Genomic DNA, 13749 nt, shown 5'->3' with positions numbered 1-13749 from the left:
CCCCTAAAACCCTAGACCATAGACCATAGACCATAAACCCTAGACCCTAAACCCTAGACCCTAAATCCTAAATCATAAACCCTAAATCCAACCCCTAAACCCCAACCCCTAAACCCTAAACCATAAACCATAAACCCTAAACCCCTAACCCTAAACTCTAAACCCTAAACCCTAACCCTAACCCATAAACCCTAAACCATAAACCATAAATCGTAAACCCCTAAACCCAAATCCATAAACCCTAAAAACCCAAAAACCCTAGAAACCCTAAAAACCCTTAAAAACCCTGAAACCCCTAAAACCCCTAAAACCCAAAAAACCCTAGAAACCCTAAAACCCTTAAAAACTCTAGAAATCCCAAGAAAACCCTAGAAAATCCTAAAAACCTTGAAAACTCTAGAAAACCCTAGAAACCCCTAGAAAACCCATAGAAAACCCTAGAAAATCCTAGAAACCCTAGAAAATTCTAGAAAATTCTAAAAACCCTAGAGAACCCTAGAAAACACTAAAAAATCCTAGAAAACCCTAAAAACCCTAGAAAATCCTAGAAAACCCTAGAAACATAAAAACCCTAGAAAACCCTAAAAAATCCTAAAAACCCTAGAAAATCCTAAAAAATCTAAAAAAACCCTAAAAACCCCTAAAAACCCCTAGAAAACTCTAAAAAATCCTAAAAACTCTAGAAAACCCTAAAAAACCCTAAGTATGATTTTATTTTAATATTCTTTATTTTTTCTCTATTTACCCATAGACATTCTAAGAATGTATAACTATTAAGAAAAAGAAATATTTTAAATTATATCAAATATTTTTAAGATATATTTTATACAAAATCATACCTAGAATAACTTCTCACAATGAATAATCATTAAATATAACATATATTATTAAATTATTATACTTGAAATTATTAAATTATTAAATATAACATATAATATATATTATTAAATAGAAGCATAATTAATATATAATTATGAGATTCTTAATATCCTAATTTAATACCAATTAAACTGATCATTAGATTTATTATTGTAATAAATACATGAGAAAAAAAAAATCAAATATCGATTGTATTTTCACAAACTATATGACACTTTCAAATTGTTAATATCTAATAATTAAACTCCTTAAAATATCAACAATTGAAACCTAATCAATTGGAACCGAATAATTGAAATTATAATCTCTTAATAAAATTTTTTTGTTTAATTTTTTTATAATAAAAATATTTTAAATAATACTAAATATAAATGAATATAATATATAAATTATTCTTAAATAAAAACTAAACTACTATCTAGTGATTTACATAGAGAAACTGTTAAGTGATTTACAATAAAATTTGTTAAAGTTGCACTACTATACTCCTTCGGTGCATTTTTTGTGTTGTCATTGTCTGAAATTTTTTGGCATATTTCTTTAACTGTATATTCAGATACATAGATCTAAATTCATACCCAAAGAAATTACAAGTATATATTAACAGTCATTTGTTACTATCTGCATATTTTTCTAGTTTTATTATATTATTTTTAATGCCATGCCACAGAAGTAGAAAGCAAAAGAAAAGGCTCAAGCATATAACCTGATTCAGCCACAACTTAAAAAGGAGGGGACTACCAAAAAACGTGCAGATAGGTTCATTCAATGAATCATGATGATGTTATGTGCACACTTCCACCATTGATGGAGATATATCTGGTTTTTCCTTTTGGTTATATGCTTTGTCTCTGTAAAAAGGACATTTCAGAATAGAGCCATTCATCATTTCACCATAAACATAAACACATAAAATAAACAAAGCAAAAACAATTGGACAAAATAGCATATGATTAGAGAAAAGAAATTCAAGAAATTCTTAATAACAGGCTACAAACTACAACCTACTGTCCTAGACATTCATAGAACAAGGTAGTCCTTAGTTAAGGACACATAATCAATGTCACTACCATGAGTAGCTATGTCTTGATCGTATGATAATCAAAATAGCTTGGTTACTCTGATCAGAGACAGCTACTACAGTTGCTGAGTTCTTGAACAATGGCTTCCATTGTTGGCCTCTCGAAGGGAGACTCGTGGGAGCAAAGCAATGCCATCTTTGCGAGTTTAGCAGCCTCGTATTCAAAGAATCTGCCATGCAGATTCGGGTCAATGAATTCTTCGAACTTGAAGGATTCCACGGCAAGGCGTATCGAGCTAGTCATCTTCTGCTTCCCTGTGAGGATCTGGAAAAGAAGCACTCCGAAAGCATACACATCACTTTTCTCTGTGAATTTGCCTGTAGTTGTGTACTCGGGAGCCAAATAACCCTTGGCAGCACTGGCCTTTAATGCAGAGAAAATAATATCATTAGTGAGAAGCTTGTACAGGCCGGAATCTGAAAGCGGCGGGTTGTATCGCTGATTGACGAGTACTTTCTCCGCAGAGATGTTTTGGTGAACAAGAGCCGATTTGTTTGCCTTGTATGCATGTAGATATGCTATACCTGAGAAAAGAAACAAGGTTCAGGATAAACAAGAAGCTTGTAAAGATTAATAGTGTATCATATGGTTCATGTTTAATCACTACAACATTTTGGATATATGGCCATGATTTTTTTGGACACAGTAAAAAATCGTGATCATAGACCCTTTGAGGTCACTCTCCAAAATCGTGACCATAAATTTTTTTAGGCCACATTTTTTAAAAAAACTGTGACCATAAGAGCGAGTAATTGACAAGCTGTAGAAGAACAATAATGTCACATTTGTCCTTTATTCATTGGAAATGTTTCAGCTTTTGTATTTGCATTATTAAATTAAAGGAGATGCATTGAGTTTTGTGCATGCAAACCCATATCCCATTTTCTTTCATAATTCCTCTCAACAACAACCCTATTCATAATTTTTCTTTGGCCAAGGTTTCTTTAAGAGGGAAATTCTTTTTTCTTTCTCTTTAAAGAAAAAAAGATGAATATGAAAGAAGTTGTTGTTGTTCTTCATCTTGTTCTGTTTCTCTTCTTTGCCTTTGGATTGGTCTCTGACTCCAAAACTATTCCTCATGCTGCTGATGATTCTTTCAGTGTTGGCTATATTCAGATAATTGGGTTTTCATGGAATCCAATAAAATAATAAAAAAAATATAAGTTTTATTAACAAAAAAGGACTTCTTTTTTGTTATTTCCTATGTATTAATTAAATGTTATTTATTTGTGTGGATAGATGAGGAGTGCAAAGAATTGTTCTTACTTGAACAATAAATACAAGTTGTTCTTCACCAAAGTTTACTACAGATCAGATTAGTATTGTCCTTGGAGATGCTCATGGCAACCAGGTTTTTTCTTTTTTTTTTTTCATTTATTTTATTTTAATCTGCTAAAAGATTGGATTCTTATTAAAATATTCAGTTATATATTGCTTTAGGAGGTATAATAAGGTAGGAACAACAGAAATTGAACTCAGAATCATGGGTATTCAGTGTTATATGTGTTGCTCATTACATGCTAACTTTACTAATTTATTTTATTTTGGAAAATAAAAATGTCATGTGGTTATAGCAATGTTTCCGAAGAACCCAAACTAAAATACTAAAGGAAAATATGCTTTTACTCATATTAAAAATAGGAAAAATAGATAAGTGCGTCCGAATTTTCACACGGTGGATAGATGTACCCCTCAATTTTTTAATGAATCATTTGCACATAGCAATATAAAATTTCCTTGTCAATTCTAGCCATCTGTGGCCTGAGTAATTTTTCCGGCAATGGTGGAGGACAGGTGGCACAGCATTGTGTGATGTGGCCATTTTAGGTGACACAGTGAAAAATAGAATTGTTAGATTATTACTGTGTTAGGGTTTTTACTTCTTTAAGGTTCGAAGAAATTGGAGAAGGAAGAGGATGAACAGTGGTTCCATTATGCCCTTTTTTTATATTTATTTCAACAAATTTTATAATGTAATAATTCTATTTTCCATTGTGTCACCCAAAATGGCCACATCACACACTACTGTGCTACCTGGTCTGGCCTCCACTACTGTCGAAAAAATTAGTCAAGTCACGGAAAGGTAGAATTGACAACGAAATTGTATATTGATGTATATAAATGATTCATTAAAAAATTGAGGGAGATATTTGCCTACCGTGTGAAAATTCGGATGTACTTTTATCTATTTTTTCTTAAAAATATAATCATGTATATGAATTTTTTTTATCCATTTAAACTTTTGAATTCGAATATGGTATTAAAACTTACCACAAAAACATCTAAAAACCTGCTTTTTTTTTTTTTATCGTTCACGCGATCAATGTGAAAAGGTAATTATTTTTGTTAATGTGACGTTATACAGTTAAATGCACATGTAAAACTACTTTATATTGACCCGTGTATCAAAATTAAATTCTTTAATAAATAGGAACTTTGGCTAGAAGCTTGCAACAATGCTAATAGCTAATGGAACTGTTGGAAACTTGCTTCTGAAACTAAATGATGTATCTAACTTACAGCACTATTGCTCACTTTTGGCAGAAAAGTGGTCTGTTTCCTCTGTTTTGGTAGGGTAGACCAAAAGCAAGAAAAGATATTTTATTTTATTTTTTAAAATTTCTAATATTGAACTCTTTATCAACTTCATTCACACTCATTCTTTGGCCTTGAATTTTGGTATTTAACTCCACTTTAACTTTGAATTTTTGTTTTCCATCTTTAGATTGAGTTTGTTATCAATACACTCACTACCTCTTTGTGGAATATAACGTACAAATATATAAATAATACAATTCAACACTAAATAGTAAATACTTGTTGGTTTTTGAAGCCATTTCTAGTACTAGTATGAACATTGATTAATGAGTTAGTTAGTTAGGAAGTTGTTATCTAAACTAGCTTCATGAGTGATTAGGTGTAATGAACATATTCAAAGTGACATATTTAAAAAATGAAAAACCTCAAAACATGAAAATTTGTACATGTATGTATACATTTAATTAGTTAACAAAGCTTGAGTGATTTCAAAGTATTCTATTTTTGTATGTTTCTTTGGATCGGGTATTTGCACCAAGATTGGATGATTATCCAATATCAAAGACATTTGGACAATGTGCCTCAGACAAATTCCATAGAGAGGGTCCATGCACACAAAACATATGATTTGCATAGAGAGGGTCCATGCACACAAAACATATGAAGTCACTGAAGTGTGAACTGATTTTCTAATTTACTGATTTATTGAATAATTGTTTGATGCTTCTAGCTTCTAGCTCTAGGTAATTTTTTTATTAACTATGTGATTTACTGATTTTTTATTGCTCTGCAAAGTGTGAACTGTGAAGTTGAAACTGTGAAGTGTAAACTGATTCAACTGAAGTTATTGAACTGAACTGTGAACTTTGTTGAATAATTGTGAATAATTATTGTTAGTTGTGAAGTACGAACTACTGAATTTTGTTGTTTATTGAATAATTGTGAATAATTTTGAATAATTGCAGAAATTTTAGAATAATTGGATCTTAGTAAGCAAGGTTCTGAGAATCGGACCGGTTGATTCAACCGAATTAACCAGGAATCGATCTTCTAGCTGGTCCGGTTGGCTTTAAAACTGACCAGCAAAAAATCGGTGAGAAAACCGTCCAATCGGTGGTTAATTAGTGAACCGACTGAACCGGACCGGTTTTGAAAAGGACCGGTTCACTCCTCCAAGTAAACGGCTCCGTTTAAAAAAAAAAGCAAAGGAAAACCCAGCGCATAACACCCCCACCCCCACCCTTTTCTCTCTCTCACACCCAGGGCCAGCAGAAACCCACACTCAGAGGGCTTCGAGCTTGTTGAATCCGTTGGAGTTGGGCGCATAAGTTTCCCAAAGCCCGAACAAACACGGATCTCAAGGATAAGTGGCGAAACTTATGCGCCCAAAGGTCCGTGGATGCTCCAACGGATTCAACAAGCTCGAAGCCCTCTGAGTGTGGCACCATGGAATTCACAAAGGAGGAGGTACAGGACTTGCTGAATGAGAACATAAAGGTAATTTGACAATCTTAATGAATTTGTGTTATTTGGATCTTATTTTGACAATTATTTTTTTGCTGAAGTACTTAGGTGGTTGTTGTTATGCTGGTGTTTTAGTTTCATAGTGTTTTCCCAACTCGTTTTGCAGAAAAAGATGGAGCAGGATCTGATACAGCGGCTTAAGCTTTGCATTAGCTGGTTTATGAAAATTGAAGAAGGAGATGCCCAAGAAAAGCAGAGGCTTGGTTCTGAACTAGAGGCAGCTCAAAAGAAGTGCAATGATATTGGTATTGTGTTTCTCTCTTGACTTTGTGGACTTTTAAGGTGACAACTGATAAGTTGATTGGATGTTTTGTTGAAAATATCTGATTTTTGTTAAATATGTGGTTGAATGCTAGCTTCCTTGAATTCTACTATTATTACGCTGAGGCATCCAAGATGCAGAGTATTATCCGTGAATAGGGATGTCTTTCTTTAGGGATGTCTTTCTTTAGTGTAACTGTCTAATGATTTCAAATTCCTAACAATTTGATGTTGAAGAAAGCTTCAATTTTTCTACCTTGTTGCTTTGGCTGCTGTTTCTAAAAGGTTACATAGTACTTACATTTCCTTTGACATGTTATAAGAAATTGATACCACTAGACCAACTATTTATTCATTAAATACTCAATGTTTTTCAGTTGAAGAATATGGAGGAACGGAACAAGAGAATCTCTGATGATTTAGAAGAGAGAATTGCAAAGGAAGAATCAGATAAGTTGGTAAGAAGAGAAGAAAAGGAAAGGATACTCGAACTGGTACAGCAGCTGGAAATTGAGAAGAAGTTTAAGGTAGGTCAATTTGACTTAAAAGTATCACATTTTGTGGCTTTGTTAAAATTTTATTGGAAATAATTAAATGGTATTATATATATTTTCCTCATTTGATTACTAGATTTGATGCCAACATCTATTTTATTTCTTTTAGATGGATGCTATGTCTATGTCTGAAGATCAGAAGAGAATCATATGTGAACTGAAGGAGAAAGTAAAAGATCAAGAATTTCAAATAGTTGAAGGAGAGAAGGAGAGGAAAATACTGCACAACACCATTCTGGTAATACTTTTTTGCCAAGTAATTGGTATCATCTCCACATTCTAACCAATAGTCATTATTCTAATTTTCAAATTGTAGGAGCTAAAAGGCAATATTCGTGTCTTCTGCCAGGTGAGACCTTTGCTACCAAATGATGGCACAGGAACTGATATGGTGGTTTCTTACCCTCTGTCAACAGCGGCACTTGGCCGCGGAATTGAATTGGTTCAAAATGGTATATGCACAAATTTCTTAGACCATTCTCTCTGCTACTATTATTTGTTATGATTTTCACTTAGTGCCTATGCTTTCCAAACAAGTATAACAATGCCATCGTTGATGATCAACAGGGCAGAAGCACTCTTTTACATTTGACAAGGTGTTTAATCACGATGCTTCTCAGAATGACGTATTCCTAGAGATATCCGAGCTGGTGCAGAGTGCACTTGATGGATACAAGGTTGATTTTTTACTTTGCCATGGCATACTCAACACTTAGCTTTTCTTTTTGGTACAAACTGCATTGACAAGAGGGTCATGGCTTGTTATGGCAGGTGTGTATCTTTGCATATGGCCAAACAGGGGCTGGCAAAACTTACACTATGATGGGCAGGCCTGATGCTCCAGATTTGAAAGGGCTCATACCACGTTTGCTAGAACAGATATTCCAGACTAGTCAATCTCTGAAAGATCAGGGTTGGAAGTACAAAATGCAGGTTTGGTACCTAGTATACTTTGTCCTGGTTTTCATGTGGTTATACCTACGAATGGGAGCTGAAATATTTTGTTAACATTTGTAGGCATCAAGCTTGGAAATATATATGGAGAACATCAGGGATTTGTTATCAAATAGGCCATGTGGGATTGACCAGACACGAAGGAACAGTGCAAGAAGTATCTAAAGCAAAATGCAAACGGAAACACACACGTTTCTGACCTAACCACTGTGGATGCTTGTAGCGTGAACGAGATTTCCTCACTCCTAAAACAGGCTGCGCAATGCAGGTATGGTTTGGTTTATATCTGTTGGATCCTCCAATATAATGCTTGAACGAAATTTCTTGAGTAGAGAGATGTGCAAGAACCTGTGTACTCTTTTACATGAATTCCAAATGAAATATTGTTCTCTTCCAAGTTCCAGCTAATCACATACATAATACATACATTTTTGTTCTTGTTCTACAATTTACTTATAACTTAAGATTTGGGGCCTTTCTCTTCTTTCAGGACTGTCGGAAGGACACAGATGAAAGACCTATCATCGAGAAGTCATTCTATCTTCACTCTACGTATTTGTGGGATAAACGAGGTACTTGACTCCTAATACACACCGATAAACTTTTATTTTTCATTCTGAGACACACTTGTAAATCTTTGTACTGTTCTTTTTTCCTAATACTTTATTTTCTGATGCGTGTAGAACACTGAACAACAAGTACAAGGTGAAAGACTTCCAAAGAGTGAATCAACCGGGGACCGGTTTAATTTGATTTGCATTGTTCAACAAAACAGTAATTAATGCTTGTAATAAAAAAGAGTTAATAACTAATTTTCTTTTGCTGCAACATTCAGTTTATCAATAAAAGTCTCTCATCTTTGAGAGATGTAATATTGGCTTTGGAAAAGAAAGAGGCGCATGTTCCTTTCAGGAATTCAACACTTACACACCTTCTTCAAGTATGTTAACCTGCACTATGTTACACACCTTCTTCTTAACCTTGTTACATACTATATATACGTCCATCTCATACTAAACTTTCTATGTTGTATGCATGTGCATTGCAGCCATGCCTGAGAGGTGATTCAAAAACATTGATGTTTGTCAACATTGCACCTGATCGATCATCAGCCAGCGAGTCGCTTTGCTCGTTTCGTTTTGCGGACAGAGTCCATGGCTGTGAAGGGATTCGAAAGCATCCAAAGACTGCTGCCACCCCAACTCCAAAGACTGCTGCCACCCCAGCTCCAAAGCATCAACTTGAGACGGCCACACGCCGCCAACACGGTCCTCAGACTACCAAGAACAATTGAGTTAGTGGTCAAATTTCTTGTATCTTGAATCATGATAGAATGATGTGTTTCAATAATGGTGGGTAAATCCAAATCAAAAGGCTCAGGAATTGATTTCAAGGGTTGGTTGCAACACATGCAAACCGCCGGACATGCATTTGTATGGCCTACCACCAGTACCTAATTCTTTTGTTTTTTGTCAAAAGATTTTATATCGGTACAACACATAGATATAGATATAGTGTCCCTACATCCTAGATTATAAATTGAGTTCCGTTGCTACAAATTAAAGAGACATAAAGTCATACTACATATTCATAGTACATCAAATTAAATTTAAACTAGCTACATCCAAATTATACTAAGAACAAGTCCTACAACCAAATATATAATTTGACTGGACAAATGGTTTTAAGAAGACAGTGGAAGAGGAGAAGGCAGTGATGGTGGTGGAGGGGGAGGAGATGGGGGAGGAGGTGATGGTGATGGTGGTGGTGGAGGAGGAGGCTCATCATGATGAGGAGGATGTGGTGGCAGCGACGGTGATGGTGGAGGAGGAGAATCGTCATGAGGAGGAACAGGATGTGGCGGAGGAGACGGAGGCGGCGTTTGGCAGAAATTATAACCATACCAATTGTCATTGGGAATGAAAGTGTTGAAATTGAAAGTAACATGATGTTCTAAGTGTTGGGAATAGATTTCGACAGTTTGAGGCTTCCAACCCTTAAAATTGGAACCACATCTTAGAAATCATATGTTTTGTGTGCATGGACCCTCTCTATGCAAATCATATGTTTTGTGTGCATGGACCTCATATGTTTTGTGTGCATGGACCCTCTCTATGGACCTCATATGTTTTGTGTGCATGGACCTCATATGTTTTGTGTGCATGGACCCTCTCTATGCAAATCATATGTTTTGTGTGCATGGACCCTCTCTATGGAATTTGTCTGAGGCACATTGTCCAAATGTCTTTGATATTGGATAATCATCCAATCTTGGTGCAAATACCCGATCCAAAGAAACATACAAAAATAGAATACTTTGAAATCACTCAAGCTTTGTTAACTAATTAAATGTATACATACATGTACAAATTTTCATGTTTTGAGGTTTTTCATTTTTTAAATATGTCACTTTGAATATGTTCATTACACCTAATCACTCATGAAGCTAGTTTAGATAACAACTTCCTAACTAACTAACTCATTAATCAATGTTCATACTAGTACTAGAAATGGCTTCAAAAACCAACAAGTATTTACTATTTAGTGTTGAATTGTATTATTTATATATTTGTACGTTATATTCCACAAAGAGGTAGTGAGTGTATTGATAACAAACTCAATCTAAAGATGGAAAACAAAAATTCAAAGTTAAAGTGGAGTTAAATACCAAAATTCAAGGCCAAAGAATGAGTGTGAATGAAGTTGATAAAGAGTTCAATATTAGAAATTTTAAAAAATAAAATAAAATATCTTTTCTTGCTTTTGGTCTACCCTACCAAAACAGAGGAAACAGACCACTTTTCTGCCAAAAGTGAGCAATAGTGCTGTAAGTTAGATACATCATTTAGTTTCAGAAGCAAGTTTCCAACAGTTCCATTAGCTATTAGCATTGTTGCAAGCTTCTAGCCAAAGTTCCTATTTATTAAAGAATTTAATTTTGATACACGGGTCAATATAAAGTAGTTTTACATGTGCATTTAACTGTATAACGTCACATTAACAAAAATAATTACCTTTTCACATTGATCGCGTGAACGATAAAAAAAAAAAAGCAGGTTTTTAGATGTTTTTGTGGTAAGTTTTAATACCATATTCGAATTCAAAAGTTTTGTGAACTACTAGAGTTTTTCACTCTTCAGTAGTTCACACTTCACAGCTTAACTAACAATAATTATTCACAATTATTCAACAAAGTTCACAGTTCAGTAACTTCAGTTGAATCACAAAATCAATCAATTCAAATTCCATATGAATTCTTTGACAGTTAAAAACACAAAAAATCATAATGAATTCATAGGAAGCAAGTAAATAAGCCAATTCCAGCAAGAAAACATGAGGAAACAATTAAACCCAATCCAACCAGCAAGAGCAGAGCAGCACTCAGCAGAACAGCAATCAATGGCCCATCATACAGCACCCAAAACAGTAAAATGAACAAAGGTAATGGATTCAGGCAGCATTCTATTTATTGAAGTCAATAACCATTACACTTGCAAGCAGCAGGGGCACAGCAGTTTATCCATTAATTCAACAGAAAATCAATCAAGCCAAACTAAACAATTTCAGCAACAGATTTATCAATAAAACCAATCTCAGATTTATCAATAAAACCAATCTCAGTTCAGCAACCATCATCTATTCCAACACAAACAACAATAACTCAGTAGCATTTCCTTTCTCATTGAATTTAGTAATCATTCAACAAGCAAGCAATGAGGGGGAAAAATCAGCAGCAACCAACAGCAAGTATAGAGCAGCAATAACAACTTAATGTGAGAAATTATTCAACAACAAATGCACACAATGCAATCACTATAAACACAAGTAACTATTCAAAAGGTATTTATGTCATTTCCAACAACATATTACACCAATTGAAACTATGATAACATTAAATGAATTCAAGGACTGAAACCATAAACAATTAACTTTAGAACGTAATCAAATTATTTACCCCAAAAACAGGCACTATTGAGTCTATTTTCTCAACAAAATTGACTGAAATGCAGGCTTGCAGCTTTCTTACTTACCGGCTTCCTCATATGTCAAACATCGAGTTCGTGACACCATCTTCAAGTCTATTCCCCAATATTCTACATCATTATCTTGCTGCAAATTCAGAATGTATGTCACACCCTCTTCCTTCTTGAGGTGATCAATGTCTTCAGGATTCTGTGGATGGGATCCCACAATGAGATTGTCAGTTATAAGTGTGTAATTCATACCTGAAATAAATCAATCACAGATTGCATCAGCAGCAGCAATCATATTACTGTGCTATGCCTTTTATATAATAGACACAAATTAATACAGCACTAACTGTTCCTTCTAGTAACTTATACAAAATGCAAGTAATTAACAAAGGAAACCCATCATTATATCAAACAGTTGGCAGTTATAATTAACAAATAGGAAAAAAGAGGAACTAACCCAGATCGTGGTGATACTCACAAGGATTCCTCATCATCCTCTTCATAGCAAAATTGTAATCTTCCATTCTGTCCTTGGATTTAGAGGCAGTGGTATTGCTGGTGGAGGGTTTGTGCTTCTTCTCATCAATGCCACTTTCTGATAGCTTCTTGCAGCATATCCGAGTGACAGGACACGAATCAAAAGCAGCGACGTCCGGAGGGGCAGACTACGGCATGGCAGCAGAAGCAGAAGAGTTGACAACCCACAAACGACAAGGAGAAGCATCGATGGTGACACGGCGACGACGGCTTCGCGCAGTGGTGACGACGGCGACGGAGCTGGCAGTGACGAGGACAGCCAGGCTCCCCTCCAGTGGCGGCGACGCTACTCCCTCGCGAGCTCGTCTCTCTCTCCCCTCGCGTTATAACTCTCCCGACAGCGACAAGACGGCGGCGACGGTGGCAGTGACATCCACCGCCGCCGTCTCCCCTTTTCCCCCTCTCCTTCCTTCTCCTTCTTCCCCCCTCAAGCTCCCCCCTCTTTCCTTTTCTTTCCTTTTCTTTCAGTTCCGTGTGTGTGTATGGTTTAGGGTCTGTGTGTGTGTGTGGGGCGGCTGGGAAAAAAAGGGCAAGGGTGAGGGTTAGTTAGGTTTTTATTTGTGAATTTTAATAAAATTAAGGTATAAAATAAATATTTTTAATAAAATTAGGAGTAATTAAATTATTAAAATTTTAAATTTTAAATAAAAATATCTAAATATTTATAAAAATTATATGAATTTTAATTAATTTTAAATTTAAAATCTCATCACTTTAATTTAATTACTTTTTAGTAAATATTTTTTTAAAAATAAAATCATGAACAATTATAATAAATTATAAATAATTTATTATTTATTTTCTAATAATCGAAGGTCTTGTCGGTTTAACGATGAGTGTTGGATTATGGTGGGTTTAGGATTAGTAGAGGGACGAAAAAAATCAGAGTCCTATATTTTACTCTTACGTAAGTTTTTCAAAAATTTATTTAGGTATAAAAATATATTAAATATTAGAGTAGTAATAAAACAAAAAATAATATTTGTTATAAATTTATTTTAAATTAGAGAAAGAGGGCGACTTTGAGTGTGAGAGGTGGAGCCGTAGAGACAATGAGAGTGGATGAGGGCAGCGAACAGCAGAATGAGGAGTGAATGTGAGAGTTAGAATTAGAGTTTTTACTTTTTATATTTATTTTTATTTTTAAATTTAAACTATTTTTATTTATGTTTAATAATGAATTTTTTTTAATTTAAAAAAATTAATTTTTAATCAACATTTAAGACTTAAATATTAGTAAAAATTATATATTAATTTTATAAAAAAATATAAAATAATATATATCATTTTTAAAAATTAATTATTTAATCTTTAAATTTTTATAAAAAATAATTAATTAATACAAATAATATTTTAAAAAATAAAATTTTTGAAACAAAATAAAATTATCTTAAAGATTTTAACATTTTAAATAATTTTTTTAGTTACAAAATTCATGTATTTTGT

At 34.1% G+C, this 13749-nt stretch overlaps 1 protein-coding gene and 1 pseudogene across 4 annotated transcripts; one reads left to right on the top strand and one right to left on the bottom strand.

Moving 5' to 3' along the window:
* Window positions 1-1593: 1593 nt before the first annotated feature.
* On the bottom strand, window positions 1594-12799 carry LOC110268251 (cysteine-rich receptor-like protein kinase 1). 3 transcript variants are annotated; one of them, XR_002356381.2, is made up of 4 exons: window positions 12224-12437; window positions 11824-12018; window positions 1950-2485; window positions 1594-1730 (listed from the first exon to the last, which is right to left on the bottom strand). XR_002356381.2 is itself a non-coding variant. In XM_088504406.1 (3 exons), exons 1-3 carry the CDS (start codon window positions 12288-12290, stop codon window positions 2004-2006), a joined length of 744 nt encoding a protein of 247 aa, XP_088360532.1. In that variant the 5' UTR covers window positions 12291-12799; the 3' UTR covers window positions 1813-2003. The 3 variants fall into 3 exon arrangements, 1 of the variants encoding a protein (XP_088360532.1); XR_015905054.1 differs by having other exon boundaries at window positions 12245-12437; XM_088504406.1 differs by lacking the exon at window positions 1594-1730 and having other exon boundaries at window positions 1813-2485; window positions 12224-12799.
* Window positions 5858-8980, top strand: LOC107628094 (kinesin-like protein KIN-14C; annotated as a pseudogene). Its single transcript, XR_015905053.1, has 12 exons — window positions 5858-5996; window positions 6130-6268; window positions 6662-6811; window positions 6948-7076; window positions 7155-7290; window positions 7406-7515; window positions 7610-7771; window positions 7856-8060; window positions 8283-8364; window positions 8476-8497; window positions 8628-8732; window positions 8841-8980. The product of XR_015905053.1 is annotated as a kinesin-like protein KIN-14C (transcript).
* Window positions 12800-13749: the final 950 nt, after the last annotated feature.

The sequence above is a fragment of the Arachis ipaensis genome, chromosome B2, assembly GCF_059453495.1.
Source record: "Arachis ipaensis isolate K30076 ecotype BB chromosome B2, ASM5945349v1, whole genome shotgun sequence".
NCBI lineage: Eukaryota > Viridiplantae > Streptophyta > Magnoliopsida > Fabales > Fabaceae > Arachis > Arachis ipaensis.
Note: the sequence above shows the minus strand (reverse complement) of the source record. Positions and strands in the feature narration are given on the sequence as shown.

Excerpts from the sequence above, each read along its gene's own strand:
- LOC110268251 (XM_088504406.1), bottom strand. The coding sequence starts at position 12,290 with ATGGAAGATTACAATTTTGCTATGAAGAGGATGATGAGGAATCCTTGT. Across the intron at positions 12,019-12,223 it reads TGAGTATCACCACGATCTGG|GTATGAATTACACACTTATA; the intron begins GTTAGTTCCTCT and ends GATTTATTTCAG. Across the intron at positions 2,486-11,823 it reads TTTGACATATGAGGAAGCCG|GTATAGCATATCTACATGCA; the intron begins GTAAGTAAGAAA and ends TTCTTTTCTCAG.